The 27,714-nt window shown below is 44.7% G+C and overlaps 1 protein-coding gene across 3 annotated transcripts; it reads left to right on the forward strand.

The window, feature by feature from the left end:
* Positions 1-2,181: 2,181 nt before the first annotated feature.
* VSTM2A (V-set and transmembrane domain containing 2A) lies at positions 2,182-25,806 on the forward strand. 3 transcript variants are annotated; one of them, XM_037041109.1, is made up of 5 exons: positions 2,182-2,667; positions 4,427-4,593; positions 5,688-5,738; positions 7,327-7,666; positions 23,665-23,795. In XM_037041109.1, the coding sequence occupies exons 1-5, from the start codon at positions 2,589-2,591 to the stop codon at positions 23,709-23,711; spliced, it is 684 nt and encodes a 227-aa protein (XP_036897004.1). In that variant the 5' UTR covers positions 2,182-2,588; the 3' UTR covers positions 23,712-23,795. The 3 variants fall into 3 exon arrangements, with proteins under 3 accessions (XP_036897004.1, XP_036897003.1, XP_036897002.1); XM_037041108.1 differs by lacking the exon at positions 23,665-23,795 and adding an exon at positions 23,802-24,006 and having other exon boundaries at positions 2,183-2,667; XM_037041107.1 differs by lacking the exon at positions 23,665-23,795 and adding an exon at positions 23,924-25,806 and having other exon boundaries at positions 2,194-2,667.
* Positions 25,807-27,714: the final 1,908 nt, after the last annotated feature.

A 27,714-nucleotide genomic window follows, 5' to 3' on the forward strand; every position in this document is an offset into this window, starting at 1 on the left:
TCTAGTTGCTTTGATGTTATAACTTTCGGTCTAAAGTGCCTGATGCTTTATCTGCACTGTGAAAGCTTTTCTCAGGCCTTCCTTCCCACATGTTAATCTTACTTTTCTTATTCCTTTACAGGGACAGTGACAAAGTTCCCCTTAAAAGAAGCAGAGATGCTTTTGTTAAATTAACTCAGAACTCCACTTGCTGAAAACAGATGCCCTTTTCTTTCTTTCCTTTTTTATGGTTAGAACTTTTTAAATTTTTTTTAAATTAAATTCATTAGGATGACATTGGTTAACAAGATTACATAGGTTTCGAGCGTACAGTTCTGCAATACATGGTCTATACTCTGCTTTGTGTGCCCACCACCCACAGTCAGATCATCTTCCATCACCTTATATTTGGCTCCCTCTACCTTTTGCTACCCTTACCCCCTCCCTTCGGTAACCACCTTCCTGGTATCTGATGCCTTTTTCTCTATGTTGGAAACTCTTCCAACCACAGATAACCTTGAAGACAGATCATGTGCATGACATACTAATCACATGTCTAAGTTGAAGGTTCAAATAAAGCTAAATAAAGCCTTGTGATAAACATTAACTGTAGTCAGTTAGGCATCACATTTAAGGCTGGAAGATCCTCTGAGGATCTGATACCTGGAAAGTGTGACTTTCCGAATATTATTTAATACGAGGCAGATGTACTAACTTGGGTTTGTTTCTAGACTCTGAACACATGGTCCACAAGCACACGGTTGGGCATAAAGAGACTTATTTCTGGAAAGACCCACTTCCGGACCCTTTGCTCGGTGCGGAAGGAGACAGCAGGTTTTGGGCCCAGAGGTGAGCAGAGGTGAAATATCCCCACAACTCTCCCCAAATGTTATATTCTGCCTCTACCCACCGTGAAAAGTCAATGTAGCCTCAGAAAATAAATAATATTGCCGTGAAATTATTGTGACTTTGTTTTCTGACCTTTGATGAGACTTCCACATGCAGCTGTAGACAGTGGTTTAAGAATGCATCAGCCATGTCAAGGTCAGTTTTTCCCCACGGTGGAGGAACTAGCCAACTGCAAATGAAACTACAAGTAAAATGAAAATACATTGAACTGCATTGGTTTCCTGACTACATTGCTAAGACTGAGTCATATTTCCACATAATATTGTAGATTTGTGGTATTGATAGGAATAATAAGGGGAATAAAACATCTGCTACTCTGCTGAGATAGCAAATAATTTTAGTTTTGTTAAAAAGATTTAAAATCACTGACTAAATGGTTGGACTTCATAAGGACAAATAGAGTCTTTAATGTGATGTATACTGTTTTTTGATTCTTAATAAAAATAGAATATACGTCTCAAAGCTTCTCCAGGGCAGATAACTTGATTTGTGCCAAATTCTAAAACTTGTTCTTTCTGTTCTTAAAAGAACATTCCTTATTCGTATCACCCTGGGGAACATTAAATAATTATTGTATTAGGCAAAAGAAAAGCAAATAAGCAAAACAAACCACACAAGGAAGACCTTCATGGTGTTTCAAACCCGCCCCTGCTCCAAAATACCCTGGGGGTCGAGGCGCGGAAGACAGTGGGTACACGAATTTTTAAAGTAAATGAAAGTAAACGGGGCATGATGGGCTTTCCTTTCTGGAAAATTCTCTCAGTGCGTGACTTTTCGGACTTTGCATCTTTTCCATTTGCCAGCTGCAAGGCCCCAGCGCCTGCCTGCGCTGTTTCTCTTCCGAGGGAGAAGAGCGGTCAGTGATGAATTGGTGTGAAATGATGGCATGTGATCATTCTAGTTAGGGCCATTAATAACTGGTTAAGCGACGTGCTCCTCGAAAGGCTGCGTTTGTCGCCCCGAAGCAGTCTCTTTCACCCCACGCCGTCCCCTCCGAACGTGCCCCAACTTCCTCCTCCCGTCTGGGCTGCTGCCCCCAGTCCCGCTGCCCGCGGACCGGCGAGCGTATTGTCCTCCTCAGCGCCGAGCAAGCCGAGGCCCAGAGAGACCTGATCCACGGGGGAAAGAAGCGCATTGGGGGGCGGGGGGAATCAAATGCTTCTGCTCTGCAGAGGGAAGCCGTAGACGGAAGCTTCGCCCAGCCCCGCGCCTCCTGCGGGCAGCGCGGCCCAGCCCCCGGCAGGTGCGGGGCGGCCCGGCGCGCAGAGAGTTAAAGGCATCATCGCAGCCATTAGAGGGAAAAGTTGCGGCGCGGCGAGCCCGGCGAGGTCCTCCGCCCGCCCCGGCCCGCTCCCCACTTCCCCGGCTGGCGCGGCGTGGAGGGAGGGCAGTGATCACGCAAGCCCGAGCCGCGGCTGACGTGGGCCGAGCCACCAGGTAGCGGGGCGCAGCGGCGGCGGCGGAGACACTCCCGCGCTGCCAGCCGGCTCTGCGCGCCCAGGCTCTCGGAGCCCCGGCGGCCCGCCGCCCCCTTCGCCAGCGGCACCCCCTCTCCTGCAGCCAGTCCCGCCCAGCCAACAGCGGGATGCGTGCGGCGTCGCGCCCGGGGCTCTGAAGCAGCCTCGGACTCCTCGGCTTTCCTTTCTTTGGGGGCTTTTTGGCTGTTGGCTACACTGATGTGACCCCCTCTCTTTTTTGGAATGATGGGGATCTTTTTGGCGTATGTTGGATTTGTCTTCTTTTCTGTTTTATACGTGCAGCAAGGGCTTTCTTCTCAAGGTAAGTGTGTGCTCATTGGCAAATGTGCATTTGCTTGTGTGTGTGTGTGTGTGTGTGTGTGTGTGTATCCAGGCAGATGTGAGCTTCCCAGCAAGTAACAGTGGAATAGGGTTCTGTTCGGCATTTTTATTTAAAGTTGATTAAATAGTAGGCATGCTAGATTCGGAAGCAAATCTATTTGGTGCCTGACAAGGAAGCAGGGGGCTCGGAGAGCAGACACACAGGGGTGCGTGTGTTGTGTGTGTATTGTGTGTTGTGTGTGTGTGCATGCACAGGGTAACCACTCATGCATACATAATCATGGCAAACAAACAGGGACTCTCCACGGTCAGTCCTCCTGCTCCGTGGAGGCAGAATGGGTTTCGAGTTTCTTTTTTTCTGGGTCCGTGTGACTTGGTTTGCGTGTGTGTTTATCAAAGGACAGACGTCCCCGGGGACCCATAAAAAGGCATGGCTTGCATTCCAAGCAGCGGCGGCAGCCTGCTGAAGCCAGTTGTTCGGGACTTCGCAGGCTGCAGGGCTCGCATTTCAGCACCATGAACAGATCTCAGCGCTCGACCAGAGGACTGCATCGCTGCCCAGGCAGAAATGCCACCTCCTCCCTTGGGCTGGAACAAAAAGTCCTTTTCCCGTCAGAATGTCTTCTCTGCATCTCCCATTTGCTTTGAGTATAAATGCAGCCCCCTCTCCACAGAGACCACTCGGGTGTCATGCAGCCGTGAAAAGGGGCAAGGATGGTGTCTCTCCTTAAAAAATGGGGGAAATGTGCACCCACCCCAAGCCTGTCCTGCAGCCCCCCAGGGTCCTTATCTCCATAAGTGTGCATTGCAACTGTGCACAACTGCCAGCCACAAGCCTCTCAGTGCCACTTGTAGGGAACCATGGGCTCTTCCCAAAGTGTCCCTCAGACAACATAAGAACAGCCATCCGAAACATTCCATAGCAGACAAATGCCTCTGAGCAACAGGGAGCCTCTTAACCGTGTGAGTTTTGCCAGGATTCCATGAATCTTGCAAACTAGCAGGGTCGGGGTTGGTAATGAAGAGAAGCAAAAAAATCTCTCCAGTGGCTTCACAACAACCTTTCATTTGAACAGAGTCCAGGTGTCTGATTCTTCCATCCCATGATGTCTGGCAGTTTACAAGGCAGGGGCTCGGTAGGAATGCTCGTGCAGTGAATGTGGAGAGGGAGAAATGTTTCCAGCGTAGGAAGTGTGCGACTTCTTCCCATTCTGTAGCCTTTGAGTCGCAAATGCTCCTCGTTTTGATGTGTCGGAAATGTGCATTCTGACAGGTAATCATGATCTGTTCTCCGTGACATCAAACATCCAGTTATCATAGATTGTTTAGAAACTTGGAGGCAAGAGCCTGCCCCCATACATCAACTTGACAGATTTGTCTAAAATGCACCCCACTGAGCCCCTCAGTAAATTTGGGGGAGTGCTGCAGTCTGACAAAGGGTTTCTTTCGCTTCTAACTGAGGAGCTTGGCTAAAGGTGGTGGTGGGGGGAGTATTGGCAAGCTTGTTAGGCTTTCCATTATCCAGACTTGATCGACAACAAAGTGATTTAGGCGCCACACCAAAAATGAGGCAGGCAAGAGGCAAAGGAGAGGGGAGACCGGCGAAGTGCGGGTTGTTATAGAGGGGTTTTTGTTTTTTATATTTTTTTCAGTCCAAGAAAAATGTAGCGATCTCTCAAGGAAAGAGAGCTGGCGAGCATGGTGTGGATATTCTAAAAGGATGCATTTCTGTTTTGCAGCAAAATTTACTGAGTTTCCGCGCAACGTGACCGCGACCGAGGGGCAGAATGTGGAGATGTCGTGCGCCTTCCAGAGCGGCTCCGCTTCCGTGTACCTGGAGATCCAGTGGTGGTTCCTGCGGGGCCCTGAGGACCTGGAGCCGGCGGCCGAGGTGGCCGGTGCGCAGGTAGCGGATCGGAGTCCCGTCTTCCGATCGCCCCCTGCGTCTGTTCCACGCACCCCCTGAGTCCTCTGGGTGTCCAGCCAGAGGTCTGCGGCCCAAGAAGGTTTCTGGGCGCCACTTGGAAACCGGCAGCCCGCTTGGCGCGGATGAGGCCCAGGGACTCCAGGGAATGAGCTGGAATATTTCCTGGTGACTCTAGTTTGAAACCAAGGAAGAAGTCTTGTCTTTCTGGTTGCAGCCGGGACTGGCCTCCTCCTGTTAGTAAAGGTTATTGTCGGGATGTCCAGGATGGCACTACACTGTTGACCCCTCCCGGGACACTCGCTGTCCCTTCTCCCGGACCGTGGGGTGGGGTGGAGAATTCTGGGTGTCTCCGGCCCCCGCCCCCACATCTGAGATTGGCAGAGGAGATTAGTGAGAGTGGGAAGAGACGGAAGGGGAGAGGGGCGAAAGGGATGGGGGAAGAGAGGGAAGGAGCGGGGAACAGAGGCAAGGAGGAGGGGGGACAGTAGGAGAGCGGGCCCGATGGAGGCGAAACGGGGTGAGAAGGGAGTGAACGAGGGTCCGGAGGCCGCTGGAAGGGTTCGGGATGCGGGGTGGAGGGTACGGGTGGAAGGGGAAAGGGGGAGGAGATGGGGAGGAGGGGCGGAGACAGGAGGAGCAGAGGGAAAAGGAAGAGGGGGTAGAAGGCAGGAAGGGAGAGGGAGTGAGAGCGCAGATCGGTGACAGAGTTCAGCCAAAGAGGCGGCAGACGGGTCGGGGCTGTTGGGGCGAGAAAAAGAGTCTGTTCGTGACACCCCCGGGAGGGGACGCAGTCCGGGTAGTCGGCGAGTCTCGTCCCCGCAAACTTCCACGCACACGCGCGCCCGCACCGCCGTCTTCGCAGTCCCCGTGTCCCTCCCTCCCGGGCACCGCGAGTCCCAGTGGCAGCCGAGCGCGCGCAACCGGGCAGCGCCCCCGCGCGGCGGACCCGCGCCCCTCTTCTCTGCCAAATCGGCTCGAACCGCTGAAATGCTTCCGCCACGACCGGGGCAGCGCTGCAGGTCAAAGCTGGAGCCGGCTAGGTTCCCGGGCTGAGCTTTCTTCTCCCCCCGCAGGTGGAGCTCGTGCCTGACCGAGACCCGGACAATGACGGGACCAAGATCAGTGTGAGTATCCCAGGGCCCGGCGACAGGGGGCGCGCGCCTTTGTCCGCGGCACGCAGGCCCAGGGTGAAAATCGACGCGTTTTAGGTGTCGAACTTATGGCCCTCTTTTAAGCCTTTTAACTTATTGGCCCTAAAAAGGCAATTTTACAAAAGCAGGTCGAGAGCCAGGGCATAAAAACCGAAGCCGATTTAGAACTGGTACAATGAAATTATTTATTTTAATCACATAGATATTTAATCAGTTACTAGAGAATAATCTTGCCATCACAAGAGGTGACACTTTTTTTTTCAGCTGTTAGCTTAGATTCTCAGGAGAGTTTTGATGAAACACTGATACGAGTTCTGCCCCGTGGAGATGCAGACCCCGTGTCCACACTGCTCCACGTGAGAGCGTTTTCTCACAGCGCCTCAGAAGAGCCCCGTGTGCGGCCGGTGTTGAGTTGCCGACCAAAGTCCCCCCAGGCTTCAGTTTACTCTACTATAAAATGGGATGATAAGGAGTACTCAGACTTATGGAGACTGAGGATATATTAGAAGCTACTCATCTTCATTATTTTTGTAGTATTGCTATCTATGTAATTTTCCATCCGATACATACTTTATGTAATAAACAGGTGAACACTTTGCAAGTTATCTTAATTATTTATGGCTATTTGAAAGTGTGACAGCCAGTAACAGAATAAAGTTCTGTCTCTTTCACTTCTTTGCTCTTTCAACATCATCTGAGTCCTTAAATCCTGAATGTCTCATGAAATCCACCATCATTCAGCCAATCATTGGTAATATATAATGTATATCAAATCTAGCTGTGTTGATGAAGATGCTAATGGATATATATTATACATTATTATACATATGTATAATCTTGCCATTAATATGGCCTCAAATTACTGGCAAAAATAAGAGCCATTTTCAGTTTTGGAAAGTCAAAGCCTTATTCAAGTTCCAATAGTATGCAGACCCTGTAATCTCAGGGAGTATGTCATCCAAGCCACAAGACTTCGGGTGACGTTAATTGGCACCCTGAGCCATGCTGTCCCATGACAGTAGGTCAGAGTGTACCAAAAACTTGAGAAGAAAACCTTTAACATCCCAGTATAATTTTATCATTGCCTTTAATAGTCATTCCAGTGTTGGGATAATAGCACATTCTCAGTTAATCTCACCGTCAGTCACAACCACCCACGAAACATTGTGACCTCTCAGAGTTGAAGCCCAAAGTGAAGAACAGAGGCTGTGTAAACACTAGAGTTGACTTTGTGCTTCCTTCCGCTGAGCTAACCAGGCAGAGAGGAACCCATGATTGGAAAAGGGCAAAGCCATCCCCAGAACCTGCAGTTCCGTGTGGCTCACGGAATGTGGCGCTGGCTGGATTGCACTACTCCGCCACGCTTGGTGAAGCCGGGTAGAGTAGACTAGGATAAACGAGACCTTGGCATTTCACTGCCGACACCCTAGGAGCGAGCTCTTTGGCTGTGGCCATGAAGACTCTTTCACTTTCCAACATGAGGAAGCTCAGGGCAAAGTATGGGGGCGCCATCATTTGATGTAGCTCTTGTTTTGTTTCGTTTTTTACCTGCATCTTTCAGACAGTGAAAGTCCAAGGCAATGACATCTCCCACAAGCTGCAGATCTCCAAAGTGAGGAAAAAGGATGAAGGCTTGTACGAGTGCAGGGTGACCGACGCCAATTACGGAGAGCTGCAAGAACACAAGGCTCAGGCCTACCTGAAGGTCAATGCCAACAGCCACGCGCGCAGGATGCAGGCCTTCGAAGCCTCGCCCATGTGGCTGCAAGACATGAAGCCTCGAAAGAATGTCTCAGCAGCCGCCCCCAGCAGCAGCATCCACGGCTCTGCCAACCAGCGGACGGCCCCCACCTCCAGCCCTCAAGCGGTAGCCAAAATCCCCAAACAAAGTCCACAATCAGGTATGGAAACCCATTTTGAGCCTTTCATTTTACCACTCACCAAACCCTCCTAAGGACCATTGGTCAAATAGAGCAGACAGGTTTGTACATGACGGTTTGTAACGCCAGAGACCTGGCTCCACCGAAATAACGAGGTGAGACGCAGAGAGCCGGGGCTGGCCTTCGCCCAGGTGATCACCGGCCTTTAGTGGCTGGCAGTGCTTCCTGTTCAGGGGATCTCAGGGCCAGATTTCTTTTCTCCCTTCTGTATTTACACATTTTAAGAACAATAAATCATGTCATGTTGGTCGCATTATAAGTGCATGTTCATTTTCTCTACAGATTTATGTCTCGAAAATGACCCAAATTAAGAGGTTTCACTTCCTCAAAATGTAAATGAAAGACAGACACATTTTCAGCGACCCATAGCTTTAAGCAGGACTAGTCTCCAAGGGCTTTTTTGGGCTTTGGAAGGAGACATCAGCTGCCTGTGATGAAAGTGATGATGATAATGGCAGGAAGTGGCACAGAGATAAGACAACTCCTGTAAATGTGCCTTCACTGCTGATCCAGAAGCTTAGTCACACATTTCCCGAGTCAGCTGTGCAAGTTAAAGCCCTTCTGAACAGCATTAATTTATGCAAACATTCAGCCTGGAAACTCACTGAAGTTTCAACCTTGATGCGGGATAAAGGCTTCTTGGAAGAAGCAGTATGCACACAACCCTCGAACGCTCTGTATTTCACTCCCGCACTTAGTGCGATACTACTGGATGGAAGGGGGGTAAAAACATCGATCGTTCTTGAAGGTTTTCCCTTTGCAGTTTGTCATTGAGACATTATTGCTACTAGTACTAGTCATAGAAAATTACATTGCTGGCTTTCAAGGTCACCTTAGCCATTAAACCTGGTCATTTCATCAGGGTAATTATATATATATTGTATGTAATTATATATATATATATATTATGTATACATTCTTACATCTTATCTTAGTTGTACCTTTAAATCTTGTCTTGTGAACCATGCTTTTAAAATACTGTGTGCCGACCTAGGTTCCCTCCTCGTGCTTCCTGTGCTAAGAGATATGTTTCTAGGGAGCTCGACCGAGGTCCCTGGAGAGTTTGCACCACCTTGCAATGCAGGCCAGCACCTGCCTCTGCAGGCCTCAGTCACGGCGATAACTTCGGTCTGATGCGTAGGTGACCTGCCCTCCCAAAAGCTCAATTTGCTTGGATGTAGGTGACCTGCCTTCCCAAAAGCTCAATTTGCTTGGCTTCATCTCGTTTTCCTCTTTGTCTCCTTTGTTTCCCAAATTAAAGAACTAAACCATACCTAGAATATACACATGTGCTGACATGTGTACTTACATCTCTGCATGTACATGTATAGCACACACCTGTATATGCACTTAGTGGTGATGATCTGCGCAGCCATTATTTGATAAAGATCTCGTCTCTTTGGAGGCACTGCTTGTCTCCCTCTGTGCTGTCAACAGAAGCACCTAGACAAAATTACAAAGCAGCCTCAGCAGGCAGTTTACGACCTAATTAGAGAAAACGCCAAAATCATGGAAGTAAAATTATTAGCCCCCCTAGAATATTTCACACCAGCTATCAGAAATCCATGCTGTGGAATAAAATCAAACATTTTATTACCCAGTCCAATGGAGGATTCTGAGCATAGAATTAAATGTTCTATTTCTAAACGATTTACTTTTATGTAATGTACTCTACACATACCTGTTTTACTCTGATACATATTTTTTAGCACTGTGATCGGAGCTAACTGGTACATGCTAGTGATCTTCTAACAGTTTTCAAACAGAAATCCCTGCTCATTTTCACCCCACTCTCAGGCTCACTCACTCACTGGGAAGGAAGGAATGCTGACTCATGGAAGCCTACATTCACCAAAAGCCACACTCATTAAGCAGCATCTGCTTAGAGCAAAGATTAATCTGAAATATATCAAAATGTTTCAGGTCTATTTTTTCTACCAGTGAATACTGGAAAGCATTTTCTACACGTGTGACATTATCTGACTTCTGGTACAGACTCGGGGGAGGGGGGGCCAGCCACCCATCCTACTCACGAGTAGGTTCCCACGCTTACACAGCTGTTTCATAGCATATAGTACCTGGGATGGACATCTATTAATTACACTCACAGTAGTAACCGCATCCTCAATTAGACTTTTGCTTGATAGTTTTTCGGCTTATATTCAAATAAAGCTGATTTCAATACCCAGGCATCATTTATTCACTCATTTATTCCCTCTGCATTCACCCACATTTCCAGTTCTGATTTCTTTCAGGGGAGCCAGGCTGAGATTCACTCTTGTCCCCCAACATTTCTCCACAGTTACACCCTATCAGCACTGAGTAGGGACGGTGCACAATGCTTGACACTCCTCCCCCCCTAGAGGCTTCCCCTGGCCCCCTTTCTGGGCGGGCCCGTGATCACTGGACAAGAGGATGTGAAGTGATGCCGTGCTCATTCCAGACCAGGCTTTTCAGGGGATGGGCAGCTTCTGCTGTGGCCTCTTAGAAGCCAGCAACCGTTTAATCAGTGCAGCCACCTTAAGGAGCTGTGAGTCCCCAGCCCGCCAGCCTTTCACCTCAGCCCCAGCCGCCACTTCTCTGCCTCGTGAGTGGTCCCAAGCTGGCGCTGCCCCCTGAGCCAAGGGCTGCACAGACTCCTGAGCCATGGGAGCGAAGTGGTGTTTTCAGGCCCTCGGTTTTCTAGTGGTTTTTTTCATGACAACACTATCTTGGGTCAGGCTCCTAAACCCAAATAGCCAAAATGGAATTTACTACCTTTTTCACCAAAACACAAGTGTTCTTTCTCTGGTGTTCTCAGATCCTTTGAATAACACCATCCCATTTTCAATGTGTGGAAACTTGAAAATGTGCTTATCACCTCTTCTCCACTCCGTGCCCACAATGCCTCCGTCATCCATTCTATTGTGTCCTTTCAAACTGTTCTTGAACTGGGGCGCCGTGCCTGTTCCATGAGCACGGATCGACTTCTCAGCATAGCCCTCTTTGCTTTCTCCTCTGTCCCAGCAGCTCCTCATAATGTGCCTGTCTCTGCTCCAACACAAGGACCTGGGCACAGCAGAGCAGGCATTCCATAATGCTGGCTCCAAAGCACCTGCACTGCCTCTCCTGGTCCAACTTCCAGCCCCGTTCCTCCTGAGTCCCCTCACTCACACATGCTCCTCCTAAGTGGTATTTCCTGAATGCCTTCCGATACTTTCTTACTTCTGTGACTCTGGAAATGCTGGGGTTTTGTGGGGGTCATTCCCTAAGGGCTGATGCAAATTCTTTTACATAGCTTTCTGCTGTTGTCATAGTCAGAATCGATAGTTGTCTCATTCAGGTCCCAAAGCAACGTGCTTGTGCCGACTTTAACGCTATCCTGTGCCCTGTGGGCTTCTCTTCTTGGGACTCTCCTCCTCTGAGGACTGGAGGCCCATGTTCTCCGACCTCTCAGTGGCAGGCAGGGCAGGTTGTTGGTCTCCCTGAGGATGACTTCTTGGCTACAAACATTATACTTGCATGTGCATCTCCTTCAGTGCCCGCAGCAAGTGGAGTTTGTTTTCAGGGAGAAAAGGGAAAGGGAGAGGAATGGTCAGTCTTTGTTTTTGTCTTCTTCTTCTTGTAATTATACTTACACAACTAGTATTGCCACTATCCAGAAACAGATCGAGGGGCCTCAACAGTGCTTCTCAAAGTGTGTAGTGCAGGTGACTTCTGCCAGATGCCAGCTGCAGAAATTCATCTTCCAGGACTTCATGCTTGCAGCCCCTCCTGGATGAAAATCGGAATCTAGAATCAGAAATAGGCATTTTTGTGAGCAGTAAATGGTGAGAATCATGGACACTAAAAAGGTCTTATGGGTGAGAAAAAAATTTATCATTTACTATGACTCTGTGTGTGTGTGTGTGTGTGTGTGTGTGTGTAAGAGAGAGAGAGAGATGCTGGTCTTTTGCCACGATCTTTTTCCTGTACTGAGCTGGGCTTCAGCAAAGCTCTTCTGTTCATTCCCGTGATCAGCAGCTGGCGTTCCTAAGCACCAGCCCTGGTTAAGGTGTAACGATGTTTCCGCGTGTGGAGTCTGTGCGGAGTCTCTAGTCACTCGGCGGGAATGCTGATTCTCTGAACTCCGAAACATGGTTATTGTGTTTCTACCGCACTGTGAGCTGAGCCCGAGAGGCAGCTGCTGTTCTCGCTGCTAGAAGCTCCCCACCCCTCTGCTGCCGAGAAGCATGGCAGCTCTCCAAAAGTGGCCAGATGTAGCAGAAATGATCTTCAGACAGAAGTCAAAGCTGCTGGAGAGAGAGGGGACGGGCTGAGGGGCTGGCAGCAGAGTGTTTTCCTGATCTAAAATATGAGGGAAATAGTGCTCCACATTGAGGTAGGGAGCCAGGCATGCAGTTCAGACCTTAATGTTGATTTTGGTTTAAATGATCCAACCCAGCTGCTTACACTGGTAAAATTAATTTGATCATTGCAATTCCATCAGTTAAATGGCTGCTATGTAAACCAAGGGTCTATGAGTAAGATGAAAAATAGATTTGAGGCAGTGCTTGGGATAATACAAGCCAGTGAATCTGCTAGAGATGTGTTTGAACTGGAATTATGTAAATTAATAGTCTCTATTAGCTAAGTTCTCCCACAAACTGTATTTAACTTAGTTCATTGAAATTCAGCACTAGCTGTAGGCTGCAGGGTCTGCCAACGTGTGAAGGGTCACACTGAGGTCCAGCTGTGACAACCAGGAGCTCTGTCACTGAGGAGGGACACGAGCAGCTTTGCCAATGTCCCAAGCTCCTGTCTCCAATGGCATCACAAAGCTGCCAGAGAAGCGGCTTTCTGGGTAGGTGACCAAGGGGTTGAGAAATTGCTGCAGAAACCTCCTCTGCCGATCATGGTGACACAGGTCCTAAATAGCAAGGCAAGGGCTCCTTCCCCAGGGATGCTGCTGCCACTGAAAGCCCAGCACGGGAGCATGCCTCAGGGCTGCAAAGAGCAGAGAGAAACAGGAAGATGCTGCTTTGACCCTCTGCCTTTGACCCAGCCACTCAGGAGTCGGGAGGTAGGCACCTTGATTAGGGAGGAAGGCTGTTCACACCCCAGCCCTGCCGCCCAGAGCTGTGTGTGTCTCTGTTTCCAGAGCTGTGTGTCTCCGTTTCCTCGTTTGGAGGATTAATTGCAACTGTATGCAGAGAGAGCATGGCACTGACCAAGCCCCCGTCAATGATCACTGCTTGCCGGTGTAACAGGACGATTATCGCATGGGGCTCACACATTTTAATTGTTAGCAGCCGTGAAAAGGTGACAGCAAATGCCGGGTGCCACCCGGCTCTGCCACAGAGAGTATTTGCCTGGTTGGGTGTGTGGACCAGTGAATGAGTTCAAGGGAAGACTGGGTCTTCACTCCTGGCTTATGCCTTACTGTCTATCATTTCAGAGTTTCCTTTTTTTCCGCTGTCACAATGCCATTAGTTGATAAGTGGTCCCCTCCGTAACCTGACCAGATTAGCCACCAGCTCTCCTGCCCAAGGTCATAACTAGATCCTTACTGTAAGACATAATGAAATTCCAAAGGATTTTAAGAATTTGAACTGCGTGACCCGAAAAAACAATATGCATTTGGGAGCTGCAATGACACACACTAGCTGCTTTAGTAATTAAATTCAAGTATTTTATAAAAGACCCTTGGAATTTTTTAAGTCACAAACCAGTGAAAATCTGTTAAAACTTGAAAGAGAAAGAAAACTGAAAGGATTTAGAAGTTCCTAGTAAGAACCGCACAGTCCAGGGTAGCTCGTGGATACAGATCTGATTCTGAGATTCCCTCGCTACCAGTTTGCAGAGCGGGCTGAGCATGCGCTCTCTGAACCTCAGAGCACTGACTTATAAAACGGAGGTGGTAACCCATGTGCTCCAAGGTCATTGTTAGCATTAAGTGACATAAGAGCAAACCTGGCACATGACCGAGCTCAGCAATGGTCAGTTCTCTTCCTCTTTACCTGTCAGATACTAAAGTATACTTTTAAATAACCGTGATTTAGGAGACTAACTGAGGAACATAAGTATGACTAAAGATGAAAGAAAATAAGCCCAGACAACTCTAAAATTATGTAAAGTAACAAATATCTGCTGAATTAAAAAGATTATAATTAAGGAAGGATTTATTTAATTAATAAATGACAAAAGGAAACATTATCACAATTGATGATATATATCCAAATGCAATCTGACTAAATAAAGAGCTAAGTAGGAAAGAAAAATCAGGCATAGAAAATCAGCATGAAATCAGAGGCCTGAGGCTCCAAGGTTGACAATTACAAAAAAATGCAAGTGAAAATATTTTCCTGTAGATAATTTAAAATGTGTTTAATTTACAAATGTAACCAAAAACTGCTGTAACAGACAAGGAAATGTTTGTGTCTGATACTCAAGAAAAGAAGTAAACATGTCATTTTACAGATGCTATGATAATGTAACCCACTCCAAATGACTTAGATATGTCAGAAGTGATCAGACAGTATTGATGAAGATAAAATAAGATATAATGAGATATAGTGAGGTCTAGCTCCCTCACTCCAGGCTAACTATTCCAGTTGAAATCAATTGTCTATATGACAGCAATACACAAATAGAAAATACTTGGGGCAAATACATAATCATCAATGGCAGCAACAAAAAAGTATAAAATACCTAGTTTTTTAAAGACTCACAAATAAGTAATATAAATGTGAAGACCATTAGGACATTTTGTTAAAACAGTTCAGGTTTAAGTACATGAGTGAATTTGCTATGTTTTGAGGTGGGCAATCTCGGTATTATAAATATGTCAGGTTTTCCCAGTCAAAATCCTAGTTATTTTTAAAAATTTGACACATGTAATCTTGGCAAAGAGTTTTAAAACCGACCCCTGCCATCAATCAAGGTGACAGTCAGTGAGGCAGTCTGCCGTTACTCCTGCATGGCGGCTTGGCCCTCCCTCTCCCTCCGGAGGAAAACTGGGGAGGTCAGGTGGGTGGCAGGGCTGCCCCTGCAGTGACGCCCCTGGGAGGACGCCCCAGGGAGGACAGCGGTGGGGCCGACGGGGACCACGTGAGTGAGGGATGCCGGTTTCAGAGGCCTGCCCCAAGCCCAAACTGCGCATGCAGCGGGCTGCAGGACAGTTACCCAACGAATGTGTTCAATGAATGTGTTCAAACTGTAAAACAAACATTCAACAGCTCCTAGAATAGTGTCTTTAAAGAATGTTTAGTGAATTAGAAAGGACTGAATACCAAATTTAATGTAAAAAATATAGGATGCAAAACTTCAAAATAAAAAATATAGAATCTACAAATAAATCCATCTGAGACGTGTGCATAGAAGGACCACAGGAAAAAATATATGACAATATACATCAAAAGTCAAGATAAATTATGATTCTAATTATTTGATTATTTTTCTCTATACCGTTTGCACAATGATGATTTATTACTTTTGTTATAAAAATTATTTAAAATTTCCCAAATCTAAAAATAGGCTCATGAGAGAGAAAACAAACTAAACAAATAAATGTACTCAATAAAAACAAAGGTGAAGTGAAATAATCGTGTTGTATGATTGTGGAACCAACGACGAGTTAAAATGCATGCACACGTGTACATGTATGTACACGTGTGTATATGTGCATATACATGTAAATATTTAAAGTACTGTTATGAAGGTAGTGTAGTCAGAAATTGCTAGTAGCATTGAAATTAAGATCATTATATCTTATTTCCTGGGATCTGAGTGGAGAATCTGACCATCAGATTATTTTTTCTATCTTTCTAAACAGTGGATGTGCTTGATAAACATACATTGACTAAATACATCAAACACATATGGAGTCTATAAGTAGAATATGATGCAATCACTCTTCCTCTCCGTGGTATGACTCACTCGGCCCCCACAGTTCACAGCTGGAGCGGAGCGATGGGTGACAGTGTGGTCACAAGGAGTGTCGGAGAAATCAATACCCTGGAATATTTATAAAGGATAATTATGTTGCATTTAATAGGATCACTTCGAAAAAGTCTGCAAAACCGTTTTTGCATGAATTCAGAATCCTGTATGCACAAAACAGACCCAACAGACATTAAACTCTCAGTACTTGAATCAGAGCAAACTGTAAAAGCTAGGAGTTAGACTTCCTCATTCTGTGAAGCCTACCACTAGGAAACTTGAAAAGGTAAAAATAAGAAGATAAATTAAGCAAATTGAATACCTTCACATATGCAAGAATTGGAATGAAGATGGAATGATGCAGCCAGATACTCCAAACTTCAAAATACAAAGGTTAAGCATCATGCAGGGAGAGGCTGAATTTTTTTCTTCTTTTATTTAGATGTCTTAGGTAGTAGCTACATCCTTAGCAGCATCTTCTTCAGCCATTTGGAGAGTATTTTATTTTTAATTTTTTTGATTAAACAAGTTCATTTGCCCTGAAGGCAATTTGCTCACTTCCGTTAGCATTGTAAAGAATTAATTTGAAAAAATGCTAGCATTGGGGACCAAGCAGTAGAATCTGAAGCACTAAATAGAAAAAAGAAAAAACTTTAGAATTCAAAAACTCACTCTACTTCTAAAGATCTGAAAACATAAAGGTTTTAAAGAAATAAAGTTATGGTCCTGACAATGCTTATACACTGCAGAGCACCACACAAATGCAGGAGGATGGCTGCTTCTGATACATCGGCCAAAACAGTGCTGCTCGGCAAACCCTGAAGAGTTAGCATAGAACGCTAATGAAGGGTGCAAAGGGTGCGAATTGGGTCTGCACACTTCAGGTGTTGCTGAAGCACCTCGCACTGTGCTCAGCACATAGTTAGTTAATGAATGTTTTGAGATTGTCTATTATTTTAACAAAGCACTTTTGAGGTTAACACCACTGCTAAGAAGATACATGAATTTTTATGTAATTTGGCTGATCTTTAAGAAAACCACCCCAGACCACTTATGTGTTCAGGGAAAAAGAGGATTAGAAAACAGTACTCAGGCCATCCTTCATTCCATACCCCTGACAACAACAATATTCATTTGTTTCCAATTATATTTCACGACAAATTGTATTTATGTAGTTTTATCATTTTATTTGCATGCCTTGGTAAATAGGACATAGATTTTTTTAAATCTTCAACTATCTTTGTTCATTACTTAATTGTGACGGCTAAGACATTTTCTGTTATGAATATAATTTATAAAGCATTCTAATTCAGTTAATTTTGAAATACTTGTATTAAGGGAAAGGGTAAAAGCATCGGCTCAAACTTGGAAAGTATGTGGGTAAACTCTTGAGAAGTTTCACTGTGCTAAAGCAGGTGTGTTTTCTGAAGCCGTATTGTGGATGAGTTTCTATGGCCTACGGCATTAGGTCCTCACCTGTTTTTTTTCCTCAAGAACAAACAGTTGCTAAACAATTCAAATTAATTTTTACTGTAGGCAAATTGCTGTATTTATAAAGTGTGCTGATTGCTTTCTCTTCTTCCACTTACATGAGAAGGTATGTGGAAAATGAAATCCTATTCACAGCCATGTTTCTTTCCTTCTTTCTTCTACTTCTGTTTCTTGACTCTGAGTCTCTCAGTTGCCACTGAACTGAGTTTAGATCACTCAGTTGATCTATCTCCGTCTTTAATGGGGACTCTCCCTCGAGTGAAGCTGGAGATGGGGGTCTAGGACCACAGGCAGAAGGTGTGGGCAGGACAGATAGTCCCCCCTCCCGTCAGTGAGTGATCACTCAAATACAAATGTGCATCTGTCTTACCTCTTTGCTCAGCAGTCAGCAATTCTAGCTCCCTCACTCCAGGCTAACTATTCCAGCCAGCAGCAAAGATGCCCCACATCGGTCTCGGTTGTCCTCACGATTTTCCCCAGTCTGCTCCCCAAGATAAGTACTTATTTAAGCCCTTGGGCAAACCAGGCATTTTGCAACCGTGGGCAGGAAAAGCGCATGTCTGTGCAATGCCTAATCCAGAATCCGGATCATTCCCACAAGGTGTGGATTACTTTCTACCTTTGTGTTATGAATACATACAATTTGCTGATTAATAATGAAAACATATGAGCAGGTGGCAGCTTTAAGCTCCATAAGTAATAGTTTCAAGCACTTTAGCAGCATTTATTTATATACCTGTAAATGCAGTGCTAATAATAAATTACTCTTATTTATGCACTACACAGTTATTAAATACAAGTGGTATTAAAATGTCTTTGTTTGAAAATATTTTATTTGTTTTTCCACTAATATAGACATCATCCCTTCCACTTCATCAAAGCCTCTCTTATTTCCACATATTTGTACTAGGCAGGATTGAGAAAGTGAGGTTTTCAGGTATGCAGAATCCGCAAGTGAAATAAATGACGGTTAGTTTGTAGAGTCGAACAGAGCTGGATTTGAATCTCAGCTCCATCACTTACCAGCTGCAGAAACCTGAGCAGGGAGCATGCCCCTCTCAGCAAATTTCCTTCCTCAGCAAAACGGTTTCAGTGACCTCACAGATCACGGGGCAGGGATAAAGGCATAATAAGTGCTCGAGAAATACTAGATACTCCCACCATCATCGTCATCATCATCGTCATCATCCCATCTGACCCAGAGCAGCTGGGCGAGCAAATCACAATGAAAATGGGCTGTGTTCGATGCACTGTGGGTTTAGCAGGCAGGAGGCAGAATGACTTTCATGTGTCCCTTTCTGAGTCCCTGGGGAAGGTGGAAACCCTGAAAGCCTAGAGGAACTCATGTAAGCAAGAGAGTTTGGAACATTCTGAGGTGGATGGGCTGTCCCCCATGTGCCTTGTCATTGAGACCTGTGGATGCGGGCGGCCACACCTCTTTCTCTGAGCTGTAATAAGAGGCCTCCTAACAAACCACCAAGACTGACTTTGCTGACCACAGGAAAGAAGGAAAAGACATTAAGCAAGGACTGCAGGCCTAAGCGGGCTCAATCCAAGAAGCGGTTTATGGATTAGGCCAAAATGAAGCACATTTTTTTAAAATAGGGGATTTCTGGAAGAAGCCGGCACTGGACCCATAAGAATTCGAACAAAAAGGTATTCTTTAACAAAAATGTTTAGGATAGAATCATCCTATTATTTGACCTTTCCACGTAAATAGTTACTTAGTATGTGCAAGCCAGAATAAAAATTGCATGAAAGGCTAGCTCCGGTTTTCTCCCCCAGCTACAGCCAAGCCCAAAGCTGGCTGTCACCATGCTGAAGGAGACGTGTGTCCAAGGCTGGGCCGTTCCAGGAGCCGGGTGCTCTGTTCTTTCTCAGCTGGGCCTCTTCCCAGACAAAAATAAAATCATCAGACTGTTGCTTCTTTTGTTATTGGAGGACATCCGTTTTTAGGTTTGTTTGTATGAAAAGTACCACTAATAGTCACTTTTACAAAACACAGGATCTGGAGTCAGACCACTAAGCCTCAGCGGGAAAGAAATTGTTTTCTTTCTCTTTTTCTTAATTTCTTTTGATTCTGCTAGATATTCAAACCAGAAAAAGAAGAGAAGAGCATATGGAGAACGGCACCCAAATCTACAGAAAGGGACCCTGAATTGTGACCGTCCCCCCGTGTGATCTAAACCACAACCGGGGGTTGTCCTCACACAGGAAGTTCACCCATCAGAGATTTGCTCCCCAGAGAGAGTGGGCATTGGATGAGGTGGTCAACGTTGGGGGTGGGGATCAACTCTCTAGATTGTGTCTCAGTCCTCAGCCCTTTGAATTAAACACTCACACCCTCTCTGATGATCTCTCTTGGTAGACCGGCTCTCTGGTTGTTTGTCCCCATCATTAACTGAGAGTGGCCCTTTGAACAATCAACCAGCTTAAGCATGGGTCCCAGTCTTTCAAATCAGAATAAAAAGCTTGGAAAAGAGAAGCTCTTAGAAAGAAGAAGACAAAAAAAATAAAAATAAAAAATAAAAAAAAAGAATGAAGAAGACATCTATGAATAATGGTGAAGCCACCTCTCACCCAGATATTTAAATGAATTTGGAGGAAACTTTAAATTCTAAAAGTATGTAATATAAAAAGTTCAAAATATTATTGTAAGACATTTAGCACACCACATGGAGCAAAACAAACTTTATTATTAATGTCTAAGACAACTAAGAGGCTGATGTTTTCATGTTCAGTATTTATTAGCTCAGAGTTGGAGAAAAGAAGTGTGTTCTACCAACAATTTTTTTTCACTGGAGCATGGTATAGCACTGCATTTCCTCTGAAAAGACTAGTGTGCCTTTCAGTCATGGCTTCCCATCCCATTTAATAGATGTGGAGACAGGACAGGCAGGGCACTTGTCCCAGGAGTTCCAGAAAGGAGCTCACCTGCATCCCAGGTGTCCTCGAGGCACCGTTGTTTCTTCATTTCTGCACCTTTGCCTTACCGCCCGTCACCCATGGGACCTGGGGGGCATTACCCCATGTCACTGAGTTAGATGCTCCTGATCTGGAGGGTGACAGGGTGTTAGGGAGGCATGACACAACCTATTCAAAGTGCCTATGGCACCTTCCCTGGCACATAGCAGATGCCCAGTCCCGTTTCATGCTTTTGGAGACTGACGCAAGCAGGAAGAGGGGCGCGGCGTTATTAAACAGGCCGGCTGCATGCTGGCCTCAGGACCTCAGATCCAGGGACACGGAGAGTTTCAGTCCCAGATGCTGTGCTGAGTTCAACCAGGCGGGGAGGTGGGGGCTGGGCCCTCGATGACAATGACAATCACGATGGTGGGGTAACTGCGTGTCATCCCCCCCTCCTTGCTAAGGACACCACGCCATGAACGACTGAGTTGTCATTTTTTTTACTTGTTTGTTCTGTTTTGTTTTAAAGAACTAGATGGAATTTCCTGTTGCTCTCTAAAATAATCATTATAGTGAAGATAAAGTACCTGAGACTTTTTTCATAGCTCTCCTCGGCCAAACGCTCGTTGTCATGGGCACCTTCTGTGGAAATGAACACTCGCACGCCCTCATCGCAGGGAAGGCGATGGGAATGGCTGCTGCATGCAGGGCAACAGGGGTTGAAAACTGGAAGCTAAGTGTCCACGCTCCTTGGACTTAGAAGACTCCTGGACGCCTCCAATTGCAAAACCTAGAAAATGCTCCCCTGTCTTCCAAGGAATGACCCCAGAGAGAGCATCATGTAAACATTTAAGCATGAAATCAATTGAAAAGCATCTTCTTTGCATAGAAGTCGAAGGAGGTCATGATAAAGGCCTTCCCAGCGGAGAGAAATCTCTGGATTCCGTCTGGGCTCGTCGCCTACGCACGCTCCCTGTCCAGGTCCGTCAGAGAGCTTACAGAGCAGCATCTCTCTTCCTTCCTCACCAGAGTATTTTGTGTTGGGAGTAAACATTTAAAAATTCCCAAGGCATTGTTTTAGACACTGAGAGTGATGAAAAATAATTGCTGAAACTTCAGCCCTTGGCTTTTAGGAGCTTATAGGGGAGTCAGTGAGATGAGATAGGACTATGATGAATCACAGGCCGGTGTGAGCCATGCCATGACCATAGGAAAGGCAAAACCCAAAAAGCACCGCTGAGGTTCAGGGGCGAGAGGGATTACAAGGAGTGGGTGGGGGCAGACACTGTGGACAGCAGGTTATTGGAGGGCAAGAGTTGCTTAAATACTTGGTCATGTTAGGGAGTAAGAGCTTATCCTGCTTGCACTGGGCATAGAGAAGGAAGGAAGGAAGGAAGGAAGGAAGGAAGGAAGGAAGGAAGGAAGGAAGGAAGGAAGGAAGGAAGGAAGGAGAGAAAGTTGATTCTATCTAGTCCAACACACGGTCTGGCATACTAATATGGAAAAACACATGAATAGTAACTATGCTCCTCTTAGAAACCATGGAAGAAGTAAGTGCCATATTTGAGATCTTAGAAGTGCATGGTGGCAGATGCAGTTAGAGCCCAAACGCAGCCCTGGCTCCCATCGGTTCACAACAGTGTGAATAGCACGTCCCTGGTGTCACAGTGCGAGTAAAGCTGAGTGAGTGGCCAAAGTCTTTTCCCAAGAAAAATTTCTGACTGTCTATAGAATACACCATAGCATGTTTGATAAGCAATGTGCATACTCAGAAGAGTAAATAATGTTATATTCAAGATAATGTACCTTTTAATGAAATTGACTATGACAAGTATTTGTGAAGCTTACACAAGACAGATTATAGCATTTTAGGTTCTCAGATTTCACTAAGTCTTTGAGATAACAAAGATAAAGTACATAACTCTTAATTCAAGGCATAAACTATAAAAATGATCAGTGATTTGCTTCAGAATTTACTGTGCAGGAAAGAAAAACTTGGTCATTGGCTTGAAAGAAATAAATGTCATTTAATTAAAAATATGCTAGAAAATGTATGTGCCTAGAATGGATGAATAATGTGGGGGAGGGGAGTACTGGGTTATAATGGTACATTGGCTATAATGTGGCAGCTCAGAGTTTGAGGAGCCTTCAGATACTCTCTTCAGTGCATAGTTACATTTCTTTGCAATTACACTGTCAATGCAAATTTTGCTTTAACTTGCACATGCTGGACCTAGAGGGGAAGGAAGTGGCAGTCAAATGTGGTGGCTGTTTCCCTTTTATCTCATAGGAATGAGGGGCCAGGTGCTTTCTGTCCTGGGCGATCACTTGAGAAAGGGGAGATTAGTACACCGCTTCAGTCCACTTGAGCCGATTTGCAATGCCCATGCTAAAAAGGAGACCATGATTTTACAAACTATCTTCTCTAAAGAGTGAACTGTTTTACTTAGGAGTGTTGCTATCAGCATTTTTGAACTTTTATTCAATATCAGACATTGTGTCAAGTGCCATTAATGACTTAAAAAGCCAGTTAATCAATCATCCCTCTCTTTGTTTTCTCAAAAAAACGAATCCCTGTCAAAGAATCTCTCTGCCAAGGGTACCAAGAACACATATTTAATTTTGGAAAACTCTGGTGCTAGTGCTTCTTCATAGATCGTGTTTGTTTTCCCCACACCATCTTTGTTCTTAGAGTTTCACAAGGACTGTACTGCACTTTTGCATTTTTGACCCTTAGCACCCAGCTTGAGAGAGGGAACACTCTCCAGAGACCCATCACTAACCTCTGGGCGTTCAGGCGTTAGGTTTCTGTGAGGACATACTGTGTTTATTATGTGGCTCCCCTACCAAACAGGGGTGAGTTTGTGGCCTCACCAAAGTGACCTGACAGCAAAGCAGCCACGGGAGGCAACCACACGGTCATGGGAGAAGCAAGCCCCCGACAGCGCTGTGGCAGTCACTTTGTGACAGCACTGTACTTGTGCCCGCCTTGCTGTCATTGCCAGTGTGGACCTACACACGATTTGGCTGAAATACGCAAGACGTTGAATTTCTCTGCCCTGACCCCGGCCCCCCAAACCCTTTTAATCTTTCTCCAATTAAAAAGAAAAAAGAAATACAGAGGAAAATGCTTTGAGCCCAATTACATTCTTGTTTTCTTACTAATAGCCGTCTCTGATGCATCATTTGTAACCAGAAGTTTTTAGATAAAATACATCAAGAAAAATTGCAAAAATACAATTGACTTGTCTCCCTTACAAGGTCTCGAAGGTCTTTCAAAAATTGTCAGTTCTTGATAGCACTAACTGTTTCCCTCCGATTTCAAGGGTAACATTGAGAAAGATCTTCCGCGAAAAGAAAACGCCCACCCGAGCCCATCCCCGAACACAGGCCCCGCCCACCAGAAGCTGTTGCTCTCAGTTTGGGAGGCAGCTCCTGCGGTGTCAGGCTTAAGCTGCAGGAAAGCAGGGCACATTTGTATCGTAGGCACCGATAGAGGAACAGCCCCATGACCATAGAGAAGGACCCCAGAGAAGGGCAGGAAGGAAGCTGTTCCGGATCTGTTCCTCCGCGTGTCCCCACTGTGGAAAGGCGTTGTTTGAAAACACAAGCACGACCGATTGCCCGGGACTGAAATGCTTTGTATGTGTTGTCATTTACAGTGCATGCCAAGACATTCATGGGCACCAGAGCCAAGCTGGCGAGCTAATTAAATATGTATGTGTATGTGTTTAAACAGCCTGATAAGGAGCGTTGGAAATCTTCAAGATGAGCGAATATCTTATAACTTCTTCCGCAGGTGCCAGGATAGCTACAAGCCATGGACTTTCTGTCCTGCTTCTTGTTTGTGGCTTTGTGAAGGGTGCTTTGCTTTAATCTAAAGTGCTGACTTTTTTCCAATATCACTTTCTCTTCTTAAAGCAAAGAGCAAATCGCCTGTAAAATCTACGGAGCGGACAGCAAAGTTGACCCTAAACTCCAAGCACCACTCCGCACCCACTGTAGTCTAATTGCCTACCCAAGGAGCACCTGCTTCCGGAAGCATAAACGAAGAGGCTTTCACACGCTTTGTTCATAGTGTGTTCTTGGGCAAATCATTGATCTTTTGTTTGAAGAGAATTAGTGTGAAGCGATAGGACATTTTCTAATAGCAAGATCTATTTTTTCCCTTTTCTTCTGGCTACTTAATCATCTCAGGGGTTGGCCTGAACGTCATCGGGATGGTAAATACTTCCTATGGATACCACAGATTTCCTACCAAAAGACCCATTATCTACAGGAAGCAAACGGAGGGGAAAAGACTACAGAACACAAAATATCACCAGACGAAACCCCGGTTTGGGGGGCAACAACAAAATTACCAACACTACGAGGCAACAAGGAGAACGTTATTTTAAATACGAAAGAATGAAAGAGAGATTTTTTTTCTAATTTTTCCTTTTTCTTGGATTTTTCTCCTTTTTCTGGATTGTAGTTCTTGTTCAATGGTGGCAAGTGCTGATTACGGCCAATCCCTGTCAATCCTGGAAGGTTTATAGAAATACATTTTGAGTGTTCTATATTTCAATGTATTTTCATTCATTTTGCAATTCCTGTATATGCAAATCTGATGAATCCTGTAAATTGCTTATAGTATGTGTGATATAACTTCAAAGTAGATAGACTATGACCTTCATGCAAGCTGATTTTTATCATTATATATATAAATATATACATATAAATATCTATATGTTGGGTCATCGGCCAACTTTTTTTGATAAAGCATTTGTTTCTCACCTATGACTCCTATGTTGTGGGAATTTTGTAATGCATCATTTCACTTCCACAGGTTTGGCAGCTGCGGGGGGTCTCTGTTGGCCCATGCTTCTTTCTAGAAAATGCATATTCAAAATTGTATTGGTCTCTGATAAATGAATTAATTCTGTTGTGTGTATGCTTGTTGGAATTTGCTATGTTTCTTTCTATATGACGTCTGTTGAGGTTTGAGGGTCTCTTGACTCTAAGGAATGCACCCTCCCTGGTTTTGACTACAACCTTCATATCATTATCACCATCATCACTGTCAAAGAGCAGCGATGCTCCTAGAGAATTGGCCTTGGAGGTGGACGTGGGGAAGGTGAAGAGGCCACCATGATTCCCTGGATTCATGGACAAGTGCTTCTTGCTGTGGCTAGCTAAACGTGTGCTTCCTGGGACCTTGACGCATTTTGGGTTTTGGGGTTTTTTTTTGTAGCTTTGTCATTCTGTTATTTGCTCCTAATTACATCTTAATGTCTCCTAATTAAAAATGAAAATTTGGTTGTTGGCTAAATAGAATATGCAAAAGACGACTGCAAATTTCTGATTGAAGAAGATCGTGCACTCAGTGTCCGCTAGTTAAGTGGATTATAATTTTAAATGTTCCATCCTTATTTTGGGTTTTATGACAATTCTGGCTACTTTCTATAAAACCTGTGCTCTCCTCTGGCAAAGAATGACGGGACAGAACTTTGTGTGTCTTCCATAGTCACTATGGAATCGATGTGGGTTGAGACAGAAATGACCTACGTTTCCCTTCCAGAGAGATCCTTCCATTTTCTTTCATAACAAACCCAGGAGACCATCATCTTCCAGCCTAAGGTCCTAACCTGAAGCTTGAAGGCAATGAATACCTCTGCTTTTCAAAGGTAAATGCATCAATTTTCTGCAACTTAAGTATAGGCAATGTGCATATTTTCATAATATTCTTGACATTATCTTCTGAGAATTAATGTTTCATGCTAAATCTTTTATTGACACTTTTCTTGTTCATTTGGTTTATTATTTCAGCCTAATGAGAAAAATAAATAAAAGATTTGATTGCACTATTTTATTAACTTAGAAATTTATTTTCTTTCAAAGTTTAAAACATGCAATGCATAAGAGAATGGTAAGATAACTATTATTTATTAAGTCTATCTGGGCTTTAATGATCACATGCATTTGACCATAAGTTGGTATACTGGTTCAAATTCTGTCAGGTTGAGAAAATCTACCGTGTAATATACTTTTATCCAAAGTTCGGGCCATAAGATTAGTCAATTCTACGGCAACATATATGTGTATCTTTATCAGGTGCTTGCTGGTAGTAAAGGACGTGTTAGCTTGGGACAAGCTCACTAGACTCATTGTATCAGTGCCCAGAACAAGACGTTTTTGTCAGTATGCTACCAAGAGTCTGACTTACCAGCCTCTTGGGAAAAAAAAAACCATGGGATACTGTTTCTCCAGACTCACAAGTTCATGTGGAACCTTAAAAACTAGAATAGAATCTATAACAAATTAAGGAGGTCAGCTAGTCCTTTCCATTGTATATTGCATCCCTCTGGGACTATCGGTATGCAACTAGGACCGTACAAACAAGTAAAGACCAGAAACAAGTTACCTGACGTCCTCACCCTTGGTCTCCCAGGTTATGCAATGCTTTTCAAAAAGGGAAAACCATTAAGAAGTTGACATTGCTTACCTGAATTCAAGTCAAGTGCTTTGGCTCTTTCTTAAAGACTTACAAGTTGTTTACAAATGAAACAATGAATTGAAAACACTGAAGGATGACATAGAGTAACAGAACCATCTAAATCTGGAGCGCTTAATCTGAGTTGTAAGTGAGGTTGGGGAGGCCATGAGCCCACTGGAACTGTATGCATATTTCTGTGTGTGTATGTTTTTGGAGATGGCCATTCGCAGTCATTGATTCTGAAAACAATTAAATTATGATTTGTTTGCCCACAAGAATATTTAGATGCTTTTAAGCACCTGAAAGGACCTATTATAATTTTGAATTAGTTTACCTTAAGGTTTTGGAAATAAGACATGTTTAGGGAAGTAGTGTGTATGTATATTTGGCAAAAATACATATATTTTTAAGTGTCTTCATATATTTGGAACCAATGCTAAATATATAATTTTATAAAATATATGCAGCTACCATTGATACTATATAAAAGATAAAATATTAAATATAACTTGGTAGTTTCTGTAAGAAAAAAATAATTGCAAAAGGAAATATAATTTCTGTCTTAAATACTACATAGGCTCTGATGATTGCATCTTGGAATTAAGACTATGAAGCTACAAAATAGGTGTGCACATAATTTCAAATGTACAACCCAAATAATTTTAATTACAGAACCTCTTGTTAATTATGGGAGCAGCCTAGCATTCAGGAAGTGTCATAGACTTTATAGTTTGATCGATGAAATAAATAAGGTCCTTTCCTACACCAAGGTGGAGACAGAGTGAGCCCATGACAGCAATAAATTCTAAGAAGAAAACCCAGTAGGACGATATGAAGGAGTGTGACTGTAGGAGGTCAGGAGATGCTGCTCCGCGGAGGCCACACTGAAGGAAAACTTGAAGGACAAGTAGCAAAGCGGGAGGGGGCCTGAAGCTAGAGGCTTCCAGGCTTGTGCAAAACTCCTATGGCGAAGCCTATGTAGATGGGCTCACCAACCACAGCGAGGATAGTAGCACAGTATCTGAGGGGAGAAGGGCAGGAGAAAGGATCAGATGGGGAAAGTCAGTCGAGGCGCCGCCAAGGAGAGCGGGACAGGACCGTGCAGGTCCACTGTGGGCTCATATCCTGAGCTAGGGTGTGGGCTCTCTCCAGAGTCAACTTCTTACTGCATGTAGTTGAGCTTGTAAACAAGACTCCTTTGTGAATAACACTGTACCATTCAAATACTCCAGTCTGG

This window comes from Sturnira hondurensis, unplaced genomic scaffold (assembly GCF_014824575.4).
Source record: "Sturnira hondurensis isolate 20B ecotype Veracruz unplaced genomic scaffold, ASM1482457v3 Scaffold0002840, whole genome shotgun sequence".
Taxonomy (NCBI): Eukaryota; Metazoa; Chordata; class Mammalia; order Chiroptera; family Phyllostomidae; genus Sturnira; species Sturnira hondurensis.

Bases quoted from the DNA above. Each gene is read 5' to 3' on its own strand.
- VSTM2A (XM_037041107.1), top strand. From the start codon at position 2,589: ATGATGGGGATCTTTTTGGCGTATGTTGGATTTGTCTTCTTTTCTGTT. The intron at 2,668-4,426 runs GTAAGTGTGTGC...TCTGTTTTGCAG, and splicing joins GCAAGGGCTTTCTTCTCAAG to CAAAATTTACTGAGTTTCCG. The intron at 4,594-5,687 runs GTAGCGGATCGG...CTCCCCCCGCAG, and splicing joins CCGAGGTGGCCGGTGCGCAG to GTGGAGCTCGTGCCTGACCG.